We start from the raw sequence: 17,182 nt of genomic DNA on the forward strand, positions 1-17,182 counted from the left end.
GTAGCCTCATATGCTGCCCTCTTCCTTGGTCCCCTGTTAAGAAAGATCACCTTCCTGGCCCTGCTCCAACGTCCCTTTGGTCCGTTCTGCTGCTTCAAGTCTTTACTTCTGGTAGCCCCAGCTCAGAGCAAGCCCAGGGACCCATTGAGCATCTCCCTGCAATTCCCTCTTGGAAGTGGGGTGGGGTGGAGTGGGCAGAGGATGGGCTGAAATTGGAGATATGGGGGCATTAGATTAGGGGCTGAGCTCACCCGTGGCCCCAGTCCCCTGCCCCCGCCTCAGGGTCGGCGGTACCCCAGATATCTGGAGAGCTAGGGCTGAGCCTGGGGGCGCCACTGCCTCTGTTCCTTTAAGTAGCCGCTGTTTAGCATTCCTGCCGCTGCCGCTGCCGCTGCCGCTGCCTGACTCTGCACGCTGATTGGCTGGAATCAACTGAGAAGGGAGCCAGGGAGAGATGCTCTTGACTCCACTCAGATCCATCCTAGGGACCAGTGAAGGAGCGGTCCTCTCAGCACCCAGCCTCTGCCCAGGCTTCCGCTTCTTCTTTGCCGCTGGGCCTTGGCCCAGGAGCCACGACGGGCGACACGGAGCCGCCAGTGCTGGAGGGGGAGCCGTGGGTGCGGGGCAGCGTGGGGGCAGAAGCCCCGGGACGCCCGCCCGGCCCCAGGCCCCGCTCCGCCAGAGCACCCCCACGGGTGCCCCCCCCTTCCTGGTCCGAGCAGTGTGAGTGTGCCCGGGAGCCCAGCGGCGGCGGCGGTGTGGAAACCGGCGTGGGCTGGGGGGTCCGGGCGGCGGGGGGCAGTGCCATGCACAAGCACCAGCACTGCTGTAAGTGCCCGGAGTGCTATGAGGTGACCCGCCTGGCTGCCCTGCGGCGCCTCGAGCCTCCTGGCTATGGGGATTGGCAGGTGCCCGACCCCTATGGGCCAGGTGCGGGCAATGGGGCCAGCGCGGGTTATGGGGGCTACAGCTCGCAGACCCTGCCCTCACAGGCAGGGGCTACCCCTACGCCCCGCACCAAGGCCAAGCTCATCCCCACCGGCCGGGATGTGGGGCCAGTGCCCCCTAAGGCAGTCCCGGGCAAGAGCACCCCCAAACTCAACGGCAGTGGCCCCAGCTGGTGGCCCGAGTGCACCTGTACCAACCGGGACTGGTATGAGCAGGTATGGACCAGCAGTGGTTGGGGGGGAGCGGTGGGGCAACCCAGGGGGTCTGGAGAGTGGAGGCCTAGAGGCCTGGGGTTGCAGCAGGGGTTCCTGGAGGCTTCAAGCCAGTGGACCCTGTGCCCTAGCATTTCACCTGGGGCAAGAGAGGCGGTTAGAAATGTGTGCTTCCCTGTGTGTGTCTGTTTGGGGGTCTCCATTTGGAGGGGGTTGGGAGGAGCTGTGTGTGTCAGGAGGTGAAGGTATGGCGGAGGGGCACATTTTCCTGTGTGGGGGAATTGGGTTTGTCTCAGTGGGGGGGGGGGGGAATTAGCAGCGTCTCTGTGTCTGGCAGGGGGCGGGAGGTTCTGTGGGGGCTGTGTGTGGTGTGTGTCTCCACAGGAGAGGAGGAGGGGGCATGGTGCTCTGCGTAGGGGGGACATATGTGTGTATGTGTGTATGTATGTTAAGGTGTGGGGAGGAAGGCAATGGAGCTCCTGTGAATCTATGTAGAGGAGCCCATGTGCCCGGCTCGTTGAGCTTCTTCCCTCAATGCCATGGGTCCCTTTCCGTCCCAGTCCCTTTGTGTGTGAATGTGCACATGGACATGTGGGGATGTCTCTTTGAATGTGGAGGTATCTCTGTAGATGAGGCTGCAGAGATAGCTGTGTTTGCCAGTGTGTGTGGCTACATGTATGTGTGTGTGAGCATGTGGCTCAAGTGTGTGCACGCGTGTGCCTGTGTGTGTGTGTGTGTGTGTGTGCGCGTGTGGTGTCCCTGGTGAGAGGCGCTTGACAGGCAAGGGAGGGGAGCGGGAGGAGGCAAGAGACACGTCCCAAGCAAGGCTGAGAGGCTGCTGAGAAGGACGGTCTCTTTTGTCCAAGCAGCTCTGAAGTGTGTGTGTGCTGGGGGGTCCAAGGGGAGGGGGTGGGGGGACTGAAGCAAGCTTCTTTGCTCCAGAGCAGGCATGGTGCCTGGAGCCAAGCAAGGGGCAGCTGTCCTGGTGCAGGACTGGCCCCAGTGGGGCATGTCCCCCTTGGGCATCTCCAGATGTGAGAGAACTTGGCCCCCGAGCCCTGACTTGGCACAGCTTGGGAACCCCTGGGTGCTGGGCACAACTCCGGCTTCCACTCCCAATCTAAACTGCCAGCTTAGAAAATGGAAGGAGCATCTGTGGGAGAAGCAGCAAAATGGAGGCTGGGCCGGCAGAGCGAGGTCCTTGGCATGCATAGCGGAGGGCCTGTCTGGTTATTTGGCTCTGCGGCCCCCAGGTTAGGGAGAGAGAAGAAGGAGGCTTTGCTGTGGAGGGCAGGTGCTGACTGCCCCAAGCTGGTGACCGTTCTGGCCACCTCTGTCCTCCTCTGGGGATAGAAGGTGCTCTTACTCAGGAGCAAGGGTGGGGACTTCCCGGGGAGAGGAGTCCTCAGTACTGGCCTTCTGTCTGTCCACACTTACTGCTTCCCGTGTCCCTTGCCTTGGCTTCTTGCCCTCTCCAGCGAGTCCCCCTCTTTCCTTTTCCCCTGTATCCTGGAGCCCTACCCTTGCAAACACTCTCTCATGTTTGTCCTGCTCAACTGGCAGACAGGTGCCAGTCCCAAGGCTAGGCAAGTTGGTCAAGGTTTCTTTGCCAGGGCTGCTCCCTAGATGGCTCCTGGCCCCAGAGGCTGGGGCCCCGAGCGGGGCAGTGGGAGGCTGGAGGATGGACCAGCAGGAGCTGGGAGCCTCTGGGCCTCACTGGAGCTGGGCTGGAAGCATGGCTTATCACATGTGGAAACACATGGCATACCAGATGCATACGAGAGCTGCATGGGTGTACTTTTGCTTGTGTGTCTGTTGCATCTTTCTTTAGGAAGCTGTTTTGGTTTCAGGGCTCTGAAAGGCAATCGGTTCTTCCTCCTGGGATCAGGGACCAGAGTGGGGCTGCAGCTGGAGTCAATCCCACCAACTCCCAGGGCTGCAGGGCGTAAAGTCCTGGGGTCAGGCCCTGAAAAGGTGGAGGCATGACTAGTCAGCCCTCCTCCTGCCCTCTCTGTTTCTCCAAGCCAAAGCTGCGTGGAGGGAGAGCAGAACAGGACATGAGAAGGAGCCCCCACCCTAGGTTTGCAGCTCCCTTCAGAGGATGACGCCAGGGGTCAGGAAAGGGGCAATGTGGCCAGAGAAAGATGAAGGAGGGGGCGCTGGGATACCCCGGGAGAGGCAAGGGAGTTCCTCCATTCTTGGGGATGAGAGGGGGAGCCAGGAAGCAGGTACTACTTGTCTTTCCAGGATTACATTTTCACTTGACAATGGCCACCAAGTATGTCTTGTCTGGGAGGCCACTTCTGTGGGCTGGTCAGAACAATCCTTGTTTCCATCCCCTTCCCTTGCCTTTCCTCCCATGGCTACTGTATACTGGAGGCCATGGACACTGCTGCTAGTCGTCCAATGGGTCATTAGCTTTTCCCTCATGGGGAATCTTGCCCTCTCTACTCCTTTCCTGACCCTGGCTTTGCCTCTGACTCCCAACCAGATCCTACCCTGGCTTTTTCTGCTGGGAAACACAAAGGTTCTGGATCAAAAGCCCCTTGGTAGAAAATGGAGTCAGACTTTGACTCCTTCTGCCCATTTGAAGAATTGGGTTCCTGGGAACACAGAGGAAACACAGAATGAGGATTCCTGGGGTATTCTGAAGGGTGCAACTTTCCTTTTCTCATGAGTTCTGCTGGGGAAGGAAACGAGCAGCCAAAACATCAGTAGCCCCGGCAGCTTGATGTAATCAAAAGAGTATCTGGGGGCGCCTGGGTGGCGCAGTCGGTTAAGCGTCCGACTTCAGCCAGGTCACGATCTCGCGGTCCGTGAGTTCGAGCCCCGCGTCGGGCTCTGGGCTGATGGCTCAGAGCCTGGAGCCTGTTTCCGATTCTGTGTCTCCCTCTCTCTTTGCCCCTCCCCCGTTCATGCTCTGTCTCTCTCTGTCCCACAAATAAATAAACGTTGAAAAAAAATTAAAAAAAAAAAAGAGTATCTGGAGATCCATGTTCTAGCCCCTGCCCTGCCACTAACTCCCAGTGTGCTCTGAGGTACAACCTGTATCCTCTCTGGGCCACAGTGTCACCATCTGTCACATGAGGGAGGTTGGACAAGATGGTGTCTGCTGTCCTACCAGTTCTGACATAGTGGGAGTCTGTGATCCCTGAGTCAGGGAGACCTATGATTCAGAAGGGGACTAGGTCCCCATTGAGGCCACTGGGTGCCCCCCTGAATGTGAGGTGTGGCGTGGTTTGCCTGCCATGTTCCATTTCTGCCATCCCCCTCAGGCCAGCCCTGCACCCCTCCTAGTGAACTCTGAAGCCCTGGAGCCCAGTCTCTCAGTGGGTGCACCACTGGCTGGCTCAGTCCCAGACAATTGATCTGGGCTAAATGGGTTTGGCCTGGTATGGCTGGAAGCAAGGGAAGGATGTGGTCTCCTCAGGGTCAGCCTGTCCCCATCGGTGGCCAAGAGGTGTTCTCAGGGCAATTCGGGCTCCTACTCTTTGGGGAGTGGGGGAGGAGTAGGTTGACCAGGAGCAGATGGGGGGGAGGGCAGGAATCACTCAGAGCCTGTGTCTCCCCCTAGGTGAATGGCAGCGACGGCATGTTCAAGTATGAGGAGATAGTACTTGAGCGGGTGAGTCTGCCAGTGGGTCAGGATGAAAGGGAAGGGGAGGGTTCAAACCTGAAAAGGAAGGGCCCTGCACCTGGGTCTCAAGACTCATGGGGTGGGGGCGGGGAAGGGGGGAACCTGCATTGAGAGGATGGGGAAACAGCGCCCCTCAGAGGCTACATACTGCACCAATCAATCAACCAACTAACAAATACTAACTGACCTTGCTCTCTGAGGCCTGGGGAACTGGGGAGGGGCTAGCTTCGCTGAGTCTTCTGTGCTATAATGGTCAGCACAGGCTGGGAAGCTGTGTGCTGGTTTGCCATGGCCCCCTCTGAGGCCTGGAGAACCCTCTCTGAGGGGTTGGAGGAAGTGAGGAAATCAAGGACCCTCCCTCATGCCCTCTGAGTGAGCAGACTGTGCTCCCCTTTGCCCCCTTCTGCAGGGCAATTCTGGCCTGGGCTTCAGCATTGCAGGTGGCATCGACAACCCCCATGTCCCTGATGACCCTGGCATCTTTATTACCAAGATCATCCCTGGTGGAGCAGCTGCCATGGACGGGAGGCTGGGGTGAGGTGGCCTGGAAGCAAGGCTGCGGGTAGCAGGGGCAAGATGGAGATGAGGGGAAGAGGGCTACCTGGCAGGATGACCCTTTTTATTAGAGCTGAGAGGGGGCAGGGGAGGGGAGGGGAAGGAAGGAGGATGTGGTGGAAGAGGGGGTGGAGGGGCAGTGGCAGGATGTCATGCCTCTTGGGCTTCCCCTGCAGGGTGAATGACTGTGTGCTTCGGGTGAATGAGGTGGACGTGTCAGAGGTGGTGCACAGCCGGGCCGTGGAGGCGCTGAAGGAGGCGGGCCCTGTGGTGCGGTTGGTGGTGCGGAGGAGACAGCCCCCACCCGAGACCATCATGGAGGTCAACCTGCTCAAAGGTCCCAAAGGTGCGGCCCTCTGGGTTCCTGGTTGACTCTTCAGGAAATGGAAGGGAACAGCCTTACTCCTTGCCTGACTCCCTGTTCTAGCTCACAGGCTTCTTCCTTGACCTCACATCTCATTCACCCTTACTGACCTTGGGATGGCAGCCTAGTGTTTGGGATCCCTGGGGGGAGCTCCTGTGGGGTCAGGGGGTTGGCTGCGGTGGGGAGTTGGGTCTGGGATTGACTGAGTGCGCTAACTTCTCCTTGTGGCCCTCTCCCACTCCCTTCGGGCCCCCACCCAGGCCTGGGTTTCAGCATTGCTGGGGGGATTGGCAACCAGCATATCCCGGGAGACAATAGCATCTACATCACCAAGATCATCGAGGGGGGTGCTGCTCAGAAGGATGGACGCCTACAGATTGGGGACCGACTGCTGGCGGTGAGACAACCTTCCTGGGGATGCCCAAATGGTAGGGTGGGGAGGTGGGGCTCTAGGAGCCTCTCCCTCCGCCTGAACCTCACTCAGGGACTAGCATCATGGGGCATTTCAAGAGCATCATCTGAGTTGTGTGTACTCAGATACCAAGGCCCTACCCAGTTCTTTTCATGGCTAAGACTCCCTCACCTGTTCTATGTCATGCTTCTCCACTTCTCACAGTGCTATACTGGGCCCCTGCTAGAGCACTGTTGAATTTCACGGAAAGGGCACCCTTCAGGGTTACCTGGAAAGGCCCTCCCTTCTCCCAAGTGCCAGCCCTAAGGCCTCTCCTCTTCTAGGTGAACAACACCAATCTGCAGGATGTGAGGCACGAGGAAGCTGTGGCTTCACTGAAGAACACGTCTGATATGGTGTATCTGAAGGTGGCCAAGCCAGGCAGCCTCCACCTCAACGACATGTATGCACCCCCTGACTACGCCAGCAGTACGTACCCATCTGCCCTGTCCCTGGCCTTAAGCCCCTGCCCCCCTGGTTTCTGGAGGGGAAAGAATTCAAACCCCCCATTCAGAGAGTGAGTGAGCGCAGAGGACTAGTGCTCAGGAGAACTGAGTCCACATTCCAGCTTTGTTTGCCCCTTATAGCTGGGTGCCCTTGGACGAGTCCCTTTCACCTGTCTTTAGTTTCCTCTTTGGCAAAAAGGAGCTAATGGTATATGTGCTGCCTTCCTCATAGGACTGCTGCAAGGATCAAATGAGATCATGGACAAGAAAGCCCTTGAAAAACCGTATTAGGCTATAGAGATGTGAGGGATTATTATTAGTCACACCTCTAGTCATGCCTTTCTTTGTAGACTGCTTGACTTTAGCTCTTTCTAAGACTCACAGGAGTGAGCCCAGGATTCAGAAAGGGACTGTGGAGGAGGAACCCGGGGATGGGGGTGGGGTGGGGAGAGGGGAGGAGAGGCCTGAGGAATCAACATCCCTTGGTGGCTTTTGCACCGGAGGTAGGGTGTGGTGCACAGTCCTTGTCGGGGTGGGGTAGGGACCCACATGGAATGGTCTCTGAACTTTTCTCTCCTTTTCTTGATTCTAGCTTTTACTGCCTTGGCTGATAACCACATAAGCCATAATTCCAGCCTGGGTTACCTTGGGGCTGTGGAGAGCAAGGTCAGCTACCCTGCTCCTCCTCAGGTTCCCCCTGCCCGCTACTCTCCTATCCCTAGGCACATGATGACTGAGGAGGACTTCACCAGGTAAGACTCCCACAGCTTCATCCTCTCTAGGGATGAGGAGAATGGGACTCCGTTTCTGGCTAGCCACAGGTCTTCCCTACTTGTAGTATGGCAAAGAAGAGATACAGCCCTCATCAATTGTCTTTGGGGTCTGAGGCCGTTTCTTAGCCCTTAGGGCCCTAGGGAGGGACTGAGGTAGCTGCAGGGACAAGTTCCACCATCAGGGGGAGTGCCAAGTGTGTGCCCCGATCGGAAAGTACAGAGAAAGGGTGGGATGGAGCGCTTAGGGGGCTGAGAAGGTGGCGGCTGCGGGGGGTTCCTTCCCCGACACAGGTGCTGCCCCCTCTGCTGCAGTCATTCTAAATTAGAAAAAAAAAAAAAAAAAGCAGTTCAGGGTTGGCGGGACGCTGGGAGGCTGGCGGGCCCGGTGGCCTCCCAGGGAACGGCCCCGCCCCACTCTGGCGGCGGCGGTGGCGGCCGTGGAACTGGTCGGGCCGGCCCGGGTTCCGGGGGACAGGTTTGCCGCGGGGTGGGGCCTGGTAGACTACTGGGCAGGCTGCAGTGGAGCCGGAAGGGTAGGCGGACGGGGGGGAGAGCTGGACGCGCCATGGAGAGGGCACGCAAGTTCTCAGGCTCCGGCTTGGCCCTGGGCTTGGGCCCGGCCTCAGCCTCGGCCTGGAGGAGGGCTTCGCAGAGGTGGGCCTGGCCGCTCCGCTCCCTGCGGCCTGGAGGGGATGCCAGGTAGGAGGAGAGGGGGGATTTGAGCCAGAGCATCCGGGACTCAGGGAGGGAGACTCGCACCCTAGACTAGAGGCAACAAAGGAGGAGTCTTGGACTTTGGGCTCCTCTGATGAAAGATGTTAAAGTGAAGGCGGTGGGCCAGGAAAGTGTGCCAGGAGTCGGGTTGTATGGGTATACAGGAGCGGCTGTAACTCTTACCTGATGACACTGACCACTTCCACAGGGATTCCTTAGACATGGTTAGTTGCAGTTGAAGTTTTCCTGTGTTAACTCTCTTAAGTTAGGCTCCTAAGCTCCTTCCAGGCACCTGGGATTTCTTTATCTGTCTCCCACATCACCTGGCAAGGGCACATAGTGGTAGCTGGTGACCAAATCTGTCATTGGGGAAGATAGAAGGGGTCATAGTGGGTGGGTGGAATTTTGAGACTGTGGAGGTGCATGTGTAAAGTAAGTATGTACATATTGTGGATGGTGAGTGCAGTCAACCCCCGGTGATTCCATTGCTCCTAACTGGTTCCCCTTGTCGTGACCCAGGTCCATCACACCGGTGGTAGGATAGGAGAATCTGGAGAGAAAGAAGACCAGTAAATGGGCCCTGAGATGATGATGGTCTCTAGACAGGGTAGGGGTGTGTTGAACTGAGAGAGTAGGGGACTGTCCACAGGGAAGCTGACTCCAAGTCCTCAGGAAGAAGGGAGGGAAGAGGAACTGAAACTTGGCACCTGGCAGAAAACAGCAGCCAAGCAGGTTTCAGGAGAGGAAGGAAGCAACAGGGTATCATACATAGGGACCTAAGTCATTCTGCAGCAATGTGGGCCTTGCCCTAGGCTGGCCCTGACAGGGAGGACAGTTTATATCCACCTTGTCCTGACCCTTCACCTTCTTTCCCACCAGAGAGCCCCGCAAGATCATCCTGCACAAGGGCTCCACAGGCCTGGGCTTCAACATCGTAGGAGGAGAGGATGGAGAAGGCATTTTTGTCTCCTTCATCCTGGCAGGAGGCCCAGCTGACCTGAGTGGGGAGCTGCGCAGGGGAGACCGGATCTTATCGGTGAGGAGACAAAGGAGAGGTGGGAGGATGGGAGCTGTGCCAATCGAAAAGGGAGGAGGGGAGATGTTGCCTTCTCCAAGGAACACTTCTTGAGATGGGGGAAGGCTGAGCTGGAGAAAACTTATATTCTCTTTATAGATGACCTTAGGGAAAGACAGGGACTGAGACCAGACTTAGCCTTGAAGAGAAAATGAGTGTGCGTTGGATCTTAACCACGGTTGGCACTTGACCTGCACAAAGATAATTATGACACTAGAGATGTCATATTCTTTAGGTCCTGTCTTAGGGACAAGGATGGGAAATTGAGAAAGACATCTGATGAGGTTTAGGGATGAGCTCCCTCTCCTGACTGCTATGACAGAGGACTGCCTTTCTTGCTTTTGGGGTGGCTCATAGCTCCTCTTTTTGGACAGGTGAATGGCGTGAACCTGAGGAATGCAACTCACGAGCAGGCTGCAGCTGCTCTAAAACGGGCTGGCCAGTCCGTCACTATTGTGGCCCAGTACAGACCTGAAGGTAGGAGAAGGAAGGTTGCACGAGATGATTTGGGGAATTTAGACTTAAGTGTTGACTTTTTGCCACCATAGGTATCCAAGCCACTTGATCAGGTCCCTTCCACCTTAGTGCAGTAACCTCTTCTCTCTCGTTTTCCTTCTGGACGGGGCATGGGGAGAGGTAGGTTTGGGTAGCTTGTGAGCATCTATCCAGGCTGTGTTCAGAGCCTGCTGATCAGGGCTGCAGTGCAGCACAAGGCCAGTAGTGGGCAGCAGCCTACGGAAGGAAGCACAGAGATGGGGCGACTGGAAAAAGGGGAGGGGGAGAGGGGCGGAGGCGCAGGGCTCAGAGACCCAGAGACGCAACTGTGGCCCAGGAGAAGAGTGGCTCTTGGTTAGAAGGATCTTGGTTAGAAGGGAAAAGACATCTGACCTCTTAGGAGATCTTGGCCCAAACCCCTAAGCCCCCCACTTCCTTCCTATCATCAGGGTGACTGTGAAAGACCCATAAATGCACTGGAAAGGTGATGCTAGGCCGTCGGGGTAGGGAGTCCGAAGTGGACCTCCTCCCGCTACGGGGGGGCCTTCTTTGTGTTCTCAGGGAGCGGGCCCCTGGCTGGGGCGAAAGGGCGGGGCTGGACATGCAAATGAGGGCATTTGATTGGCTGGGGCCCGCCAAGGCCCAGGTGCCGAGGTGAGCTGCGGGATGGCGCGCCCTAGTCAGCCGGCCGGCAGAGTGGCCATTGGCGGGCCGAGCGCGGCCTCCAGCCGCACGCTCCGCCCCGTGACCCAGGCGGAGGGCGGCAGGCGCCCCTCCTTCCCCCCCCCCCTCCGCGCCTCAAGCGTCTCCTCCTCCTCCCTCCCCTCTCCTCCCCCTCCTCCCCTCCTCCCGCGCGCCCCGCTTTGTGTCCGTGGTCTCCCGCGCGGGACGGAGGGGCTGTCCGGAGCTGGCGCTTTCTCAGCACTAGATCTGGACTCCGACCCGGCGCCAGGTGAGGTGGGGCGGACGAGGGTCAAGCCCCCTCGCAGTCCCCCCTAGCCTCTCTACGGTTCTGTTCTCAAACTCTCTCTTTTCCGACACTGTGCCCCCAACTCTGCGCTCTTCCCGGAATCCCTTTGCCGCACGCCCGCAGCCCCGTGTGGCGCGCAGCTTTGGAGTCCCCCCCCTACTCCGAGAGCCCCCCTCTCGGCCCCAGGGGAGCGCCGCCCGGGACTGAGCGCCCGCTCTCCCGCCACTGGGCCCTGTCTGGCCTTCACCTCCTGGCCATCACCTCTCTTCATTCACGAACTGTACCCCTTTTCGTCCCAGGACCTGTGCCCTCCCCTCGGCCTCCGCGTCCCCACAGCTCCCTAGTCCCCTTTCCTCAGAGGAATTTTCTGTCCCCCTCCCCCACGCGCATTAATCCGCCAAACCTGGCTACCTCTGGGAACACCCGAGATTGGTTTGGTAGTCTCAGGACCCCACCCCCACCTCCGCTTTTGTTTGCAAGGGTTTTCATCCTGCTCCCGACTTCTTTCGCCTCCCCCTCCTCTTTGTAAGCCCAGCCTTTGTCCCTTAGGGCTGCAGCGCCCGGGCTCCTTGGACACCTAAGCCCCTTGAGCCGGTTACTGAGGTGGAGGAAGGGACCTCTCTCGGGCAGGTGCTACGGTTCCGTGATAAGAAGGGGAGAGGCCGGGAGCCCAGGCGCAAAGCTGTTAAGAGATCGAAAGCGCCTACCTTTGTCCTTTCCCCCCTCCCCCGCCCCCCACTCTCCTTCAGTGCCTCCAGCCGAGGGCCCAAAGGGGAAGAAGAGAGGGGCCGCCACCTTCTGCTCTAGGCTTTTTTGGTGGGGGCAGAAGTGTGGGAGGTAGCTAACCGGAGAACTTGTAAGTCTGAGGTAATGGGAAAGAGGAATGCAAATGGCCACTTTGAGTCATTTCTCTCCATGTTTGGTGGTCGGTTAATGACAAGAAACACACCTTAGGGTTATTGTTTTGTTTTTTCTTTTTATTTCTGCGTGTGCTCTTTGCTTCTCAGTGGAGAGCTATCCATCTGAGTTTTATTAGCAACTAGTATTTATCAGTTCATGCCCATAACTTAGATAACGGTAGGTTCTGCAAAGAAAATGGTTTCTCTTGCATATTTGTGTGTGTGTGTGTATGTGTGTGTGTGCACGCGCGCGTGTGTATAGGAGAAATTGATGCATTTCTTTCGGTTCTGCTCTGTGATGTTGGGCACATGGAAACAATACTGTGAATTTGTCTGGTGGTAGTGTGTTGGAAACTGGTGACTACATATTTCTATGAGTTTTGTTGGGAGGATGTAACTGGTTTGCATAAAAAGCTGCAAGTTGTCCATGGTAAAAGGATTCATTCCTGCCAGTGTTTATTGCTCTCTGCGCATATTTCTGAGAGTTTATAATGTATGTTGAGGTGCTGTCCTATGTTAGGTCTCTCTGCCACTTGCTAAACAAAGCTTTTCTTAGGATTTAGTCGAACCACTGTTAAGGCTCTGCCACTCCAGCCTTATTTATTTCTTTGGTTTGGTAAACCCAGCAGGGGCCCAACATGCAAAAGCTTTTTTTGTTGTCGTCCTGTTCAAAAATGGACCCTTAGAGACAGGTCCAGAGGGACTATGAAACATTCCGCATTGGGCTCTGTATTTTCTTTGATAAACTGATAGCTTTAAAAAATAAAGATTCCATGTTGATCACTTTATGAACATATTAAATACTGTTCTTTGGGAGATTGTATCACATGGCCATTTACAAAATGAATAATCCAACTATATGTTTGTTGGCTAAAATGGCAAAGACTTTGCATGTTATGGACCAACTAGGTGTTCATTATTTGTATTATTTTCACATAGAATGTGGGAGCTGGAAAGGTTTGTGTAGTAGTCCAACTCGTCTTTGTGCAAACCGGAACAGGAGAGCAAGGACATGACTTGCCTAAGGTCATGAAGGGAATGTTGCGGGGTGGGGGTGGGGGGTGGTTGGTGGTCAGCAGTTGGTTTAATTTGGAGGTCCACCAGTTAGGACAAACTGTGCCTGGGGAATACCTGAGAGGACCTAAGACCTAGTTGGAGTGGAGGAACAACAGGAAAGGAACTGGGGGAATAAAGAAGAGAGACTAGGGAAAGACTGAGGGAAAGAAAGATGTATGGGCAGGGGTAGATTAGAGTGAGCTCCATAGTGGCCACTGAGCTCCATTGCCAAGCCAGTGCAGCCTTTAGATACATTTAACATGAGAGCTTAAGCAATAGCTTTGGGTGCCTGGTTGGCTCAGTCAGTTGAGCGTCCGACCTCGGCTCAGGTCATGATCTCACAGTTCATGAGTTCAAGCCTCATATCGGGTTCGTGGCTGTCAGGGCAGAGCCCACCTGGGATCCTCCGCCCTCTCTGCCCCTTCCCCGCTTGTGCGCTTTCAAAAATGAATAAAACATAAAAAATAGCTTTGACTAATTGGAACAGAGTAAGAATAATTTTTCTTTTTTTTCATGGCTTAAATAAAATTCATATACCGTACAGTGCACCCATTTAGGTATACAATTCAGTGGCTTTCAGTGTATTTTAGAACATGTTCATTACCCCTCTCCTTTTAAAACAGAGAGTGTTTAAGCATTGGAAGGGTGGTAAGTGTAGGTAGGACAATTGCTTCCTAGTGTATCTCCCCTCAGCACTTAGGGGCTGGATGGCAGCTTGATGGGAATGTTTTAACCCTGAGGTTCTTTCATGTATCTGGTTTGTTCAGTGTGGGTTAAACCTATAATGAAGATATGAAACCATGTCTATTTTAATTCCGTATTGTGCCTAGCATGGGTGCTTTACGTGTATTTTTATGATGAAACTTTGGAAAATATTAAAATAGGAATAGAAATGCTAAATGATAAGGTGCCACAGTGAGAGATGCTATTTAATAGTTTCACTCTTGATTGCTCTAAACTGTTGTGGACACAGCAATCCTACCTATTAGCTAAAAATAGCATGATGTTCTTGGGCACGTATAATCCTGCTTAAAATTCAAATTGAAAATTTAAACAACTGGCTTTTGGCAAAGGCTCTCTCCCAATCTATTCTAAAATGAAAAATATTTTTCTATGATTTGTGAAATTGCTCCACCAAGGGAAGGATGGGCTTCGTGTACTAACAATTTAGAAACTATCTCCTACATTTCCCCCCCTAGTTACTTTATGTCAGCCTCTGTTTATAAGCTGAGCTAGTATTTTTCTGGAAAGCCCTTTTGTTTTTAGAGTAAACCCTGAGCCCCAAGTCAGGAGGTGAGCCAGAAATTGGTCACTAAAGTAGCTAAACTGGGAACTGATCTTTTGTGACCAGTCTTTCCACCTGGCATGTAAATCCAGACAGGCTGGGGGTAAGGGAGTGAGAGAGAATGAGTTTTCCATACTTAACTTTAAAGTGCTGAGTAAGCACACTTTCATCTTGGAAATGCCTGCAGGTAAGGCCTCAAAGAGTTAAGGATTAGTGGTGATAAGGACTTGAAGGCATAAAAGGAGTGTTTTTCCCATAACACTTAAGTAACCATCCCATCTCCCCTTGTTTGAGAATGAAAGATGTAAACATAGCTGCTGCCCTATCAGTGTGATCTCTCTTGAGAGCACAGAGGTGAAAGTTTATCAGGGCAAAGAATTAAACTTTTGAAACTCCTTCTGCTATCCTGAAAGAAGGCTAATGTAGGGAAGGCAGAAAATGAAGTCCTGTTAACAGCATTTCTGCACCGAACAGTTTAAAGGCAGCTCCTATTGCATTCATGTTTGTGTCCCCACCACTTAGTCTACAGCCTGTCCCATGTTTTGTGGTACTGAATTAGTGAGTATGTCTGTGTTCCAGATGGCTTTGTAAATATCAATCTTCAGGATATCCCTGCGGGATAGGTGGTATCATCCCCATTGTACAGATGAGGAAGGTGAGGGTCAGAGAGGTTGAGTGACTTGCTCAAGGTCACACAGCCAGTAAAGGGCAGAAGCAAAGTTCCAAATCAGATTTCCTGAGAACTTCAGGTCCAGGGCTTTAGCCTCTAGGCCACAACTACCTCCCATCACAGCAGAGAAGCTGGTGAGCCCCCCTTTCTACCCAGATACATCTGGACACAGCAGAAGGTACTGCTCTGAGACTCTTTAGGTGCCAGAAGCTGTTAACAAACGGAGTAAAACCAACTAGCAAATGTCAGCTTTTTAGTCCTGATGGCCCCAAACTCCTGCACCAAAGGAAGAAGTAACCAGGGAGTAGACCAGCCGCTGGAGGCCTGAGGGAGACCTACAGGCTCCTAAAAAAGGCAAGCGGACTCAGGAAGTCTAGTACAGAATGGTATTGTGGGGGAACCCAGGAGGAACAAAAAGGTGGGAGCTGGTTTACTTTGACTATGATAGCAAATGTGTGCAGGTTTAAGAATATTAATTCAGTAAGTAGGCATTTCTTATTTCTTCAAGTGAAATGGAGTCATATTTATCATTCCTTTTTTTATGACCTTACTGTTCACTCATTTAAGGTTGCAATTCAGTAGTGTTTGGAATATTCACAGAGTTCTGCAGCCATCACCACAATCAATTTTGGAACATTTTCACCAACCTAGAAGGAAAACTATACCCTTTAGCTGTAACCATGTCCTCATCTCCCCTAGTACTACCAGTAATCTACTTCCCATCTCTTATGGATTTACCTATTCTGGACATTTCATATACATGGGTTCACATAATATATGGTCTTTTATGACTGGCTACTTTCACTTAAAACTGTTTTCAAGTTTCATCCATGTTGTAGCCTGTATCAGTACTTCATTTCTGTTTATGGCTGAATAATATTCTATTATATGCATACAACACATTTTGTTTATCCCTTCATCAGCTGACATAATTGGGTTGTTTCCACCTTGGGGCTATTATGAATAATGCTCTATGAGCATCCACATGCAAATTTTTACAGGGACATGTGTTTTCATTTCTTTTGGGTATGTATACTTTCTGGATCATATGGCAACTCTATGTTTAGCCTTTTGAGGAATGGCTGGGCTGTTCTCCATAGCAACTACAGCACCTCACATTCCCACCAGCAGAGTGAGGGTTCCACTTTCTCCACATCCTCACCAATGCTTGTTAGTGGTAGTCTTTTTGATTCTAGCCATCCTGGTGGGTTTGAAGTAATATCTTGGGGTTTTCATTTGCATTTCCCCAGTGGCTAGTGACATGGAGCATCTTTTCACATGCTTGTTGTTTGCCATTCATTTTTGCTTTTGCTTGAGCCCCTGATTTGATTCTCACCCTGTTTCCAAATTGACTCAAGACCAGAGCGGGCCAACTATGTTATTACTCAGGTGATTAGAGGGAACCAGGAGGGTAAGGGACTATGTTTCACTCTTATCACTGTGTGCTGGAGGGGCTGAAGTCTTGGGTGTAGATAATTTTAGCTAGGAATGCTGACCCGATAAAAGTGATAGGGCCTACCTAAAAACAAAACAGCTTATTCACATGCCCTACAATTCACCCAGTTAAAGCATACAGTTCAGTGTTTTTTGGAATGTTCAGAGTGGTGCATCTGCCACCACAATCACGTTTAGAACATTTTCCTCACCCCAAGAAGGAGCCCTGTCCCATTAGCAGTCACTCCCCATTTCCTCCAACTTCTCCCCTCCCCTAGCCCTAGGCAACCACTATTCTACTTTCTGTTTCTATAAAGTTACCTTTTCTGGCTGATTCATATAAATGAAGTCATACCACATGTGGTCTTTTGTGTCTGGCTTCTTTCATTTAGCATAGTGTTTTCAAGGTTCATCCCTGTTGTAGCATGTGTCAGTATTTCATTCCTTTTCATGGATGAATAATATTCCACCCTATGGCTTTATCACATTTTGTTTATGTATTCATCATCAGGATGGAAAATTGAGTTGTTTCTGCCCTTTGACTATTACTGCTGTGAACATTCATGGACAAATTTTTGTGTGGTCATATTTTCAGTTCTCTTGGAGATACACACACACACACACACACACGTATACATACACACCTAGGAATGGAATTGCTGGGTCATAAGGTAACTTAACATTTAATTTTTTGGGGGAACTGCCAAACTTTTTCCTAAAGTGGCTGCACCCTTTTAGGCCTACCCTGTATGTAAACTTAGAAGAGAAAAAATGTTAGCTTTCTTTCCAGTTTTGCCTCCTGGGCTGAACTTTATATATACAGATATGTGTGTTTATGCTGGGGTTTTCTGTCTTCCATGTAGCCCAGGGACATGGTAGCTAGAGGTGGCAAAGCATTCTGCACTTAGCTAGACAGATGCTTTCTTGGCCTTGTTTGATGGTTTGAGACAAAATCTTATAAAACATCAGTTTTACTGATACTGTAGAATGATTACAATAATATATAGTAATGAGAATGAATTCTTATTTAGTTATAGCTTTTTAAGATTCCTTTTAGGGGCGCCTGAGTGGCTCAGTGGAATTCAGCTCAGGTCATGATCTTGTGGTTCATGGATTTGAGCCCTGCCTTGGGCTCTGTGCTGATAGCTTAGACCTGGAGCCTGCTTTGGATTCTCTGTCTCCCTCTCTCTCTGCCCCT

At 52.8% G+C, this 17,182-nt stretch overlaps 1 protein-coding gene across 7 annotated transcripts in view; it reads left to right on the forward strand.

The window, feature by feature from the left end:
* Positions 1–454: 454 nt before the first annotated feature.
* DLG3 (discs large MAGUK scaffold protein 3) overlaps positions 455–17,182 on the forward strand; it is a 58,553-nt gene continuing 41,825 nt past the window's right edge. For 2 of the 7 annotated variants that reach the window (XM_040467820.1, XM_040467821.1), the window contains exons 1-9: positions 457–1,163; positions 4,735–4,785; positions 5,207–5,331; positions 5,529–5,698; positions 5,977–6,113; positions 6,452–6,596; positions 7,206–7,365; positions 8,980–9,136; positions 9,550–9,652. In XM_040467820.1, the coding sequence (XP_040323754.1) occupies positions 807–1,163; positions 4,735–4,785; positions 5,207–5,331; positions 5,529–5,698; positions 5,977–6,113; positions 6,452–6,596; positions 7,206–7,365; positions 8,980–9,136; positions 9,550–9,652 (1,405 nt within the window). In that variant the 5' untranslated portion in view covers positions 457–806. Of the gene's footprint in view, positions 1,164–4,734; positions 4,786–5,206; positions 5,332–5,528; positions 5,699–5,976; positions 6,114–6,451; positions 6,597–7,205; positions 7,366–7,836; positions 7,862–7,929; positions 8,086–8,979; positions 9,137–9,549; positions 9,653–10,494; positions 10,623–17,182 lie in introns of those variants that run through there. The other 5 variants (XM_040467824.1, XM_040467825.1, XM_040467828.1 and 2 more) reach the window with 5 other exon arrangements.

This window comes from Herpailurus yagouaroundi, unplaced genomic scaffold, assembly GCF_014898765.1.
Source record: "Herpailurus yagouaroundi ecotype Mexico unplaced genomic scaffold, PumYag 67569, whole genome shotgun sequence".
Taxonomy (NCBI): Eukaryota; Metazoa; Chordata; class Mammalia; order Carnivora; family Felidae; genus Herpailurus; species Herpailurus yagouaroundi.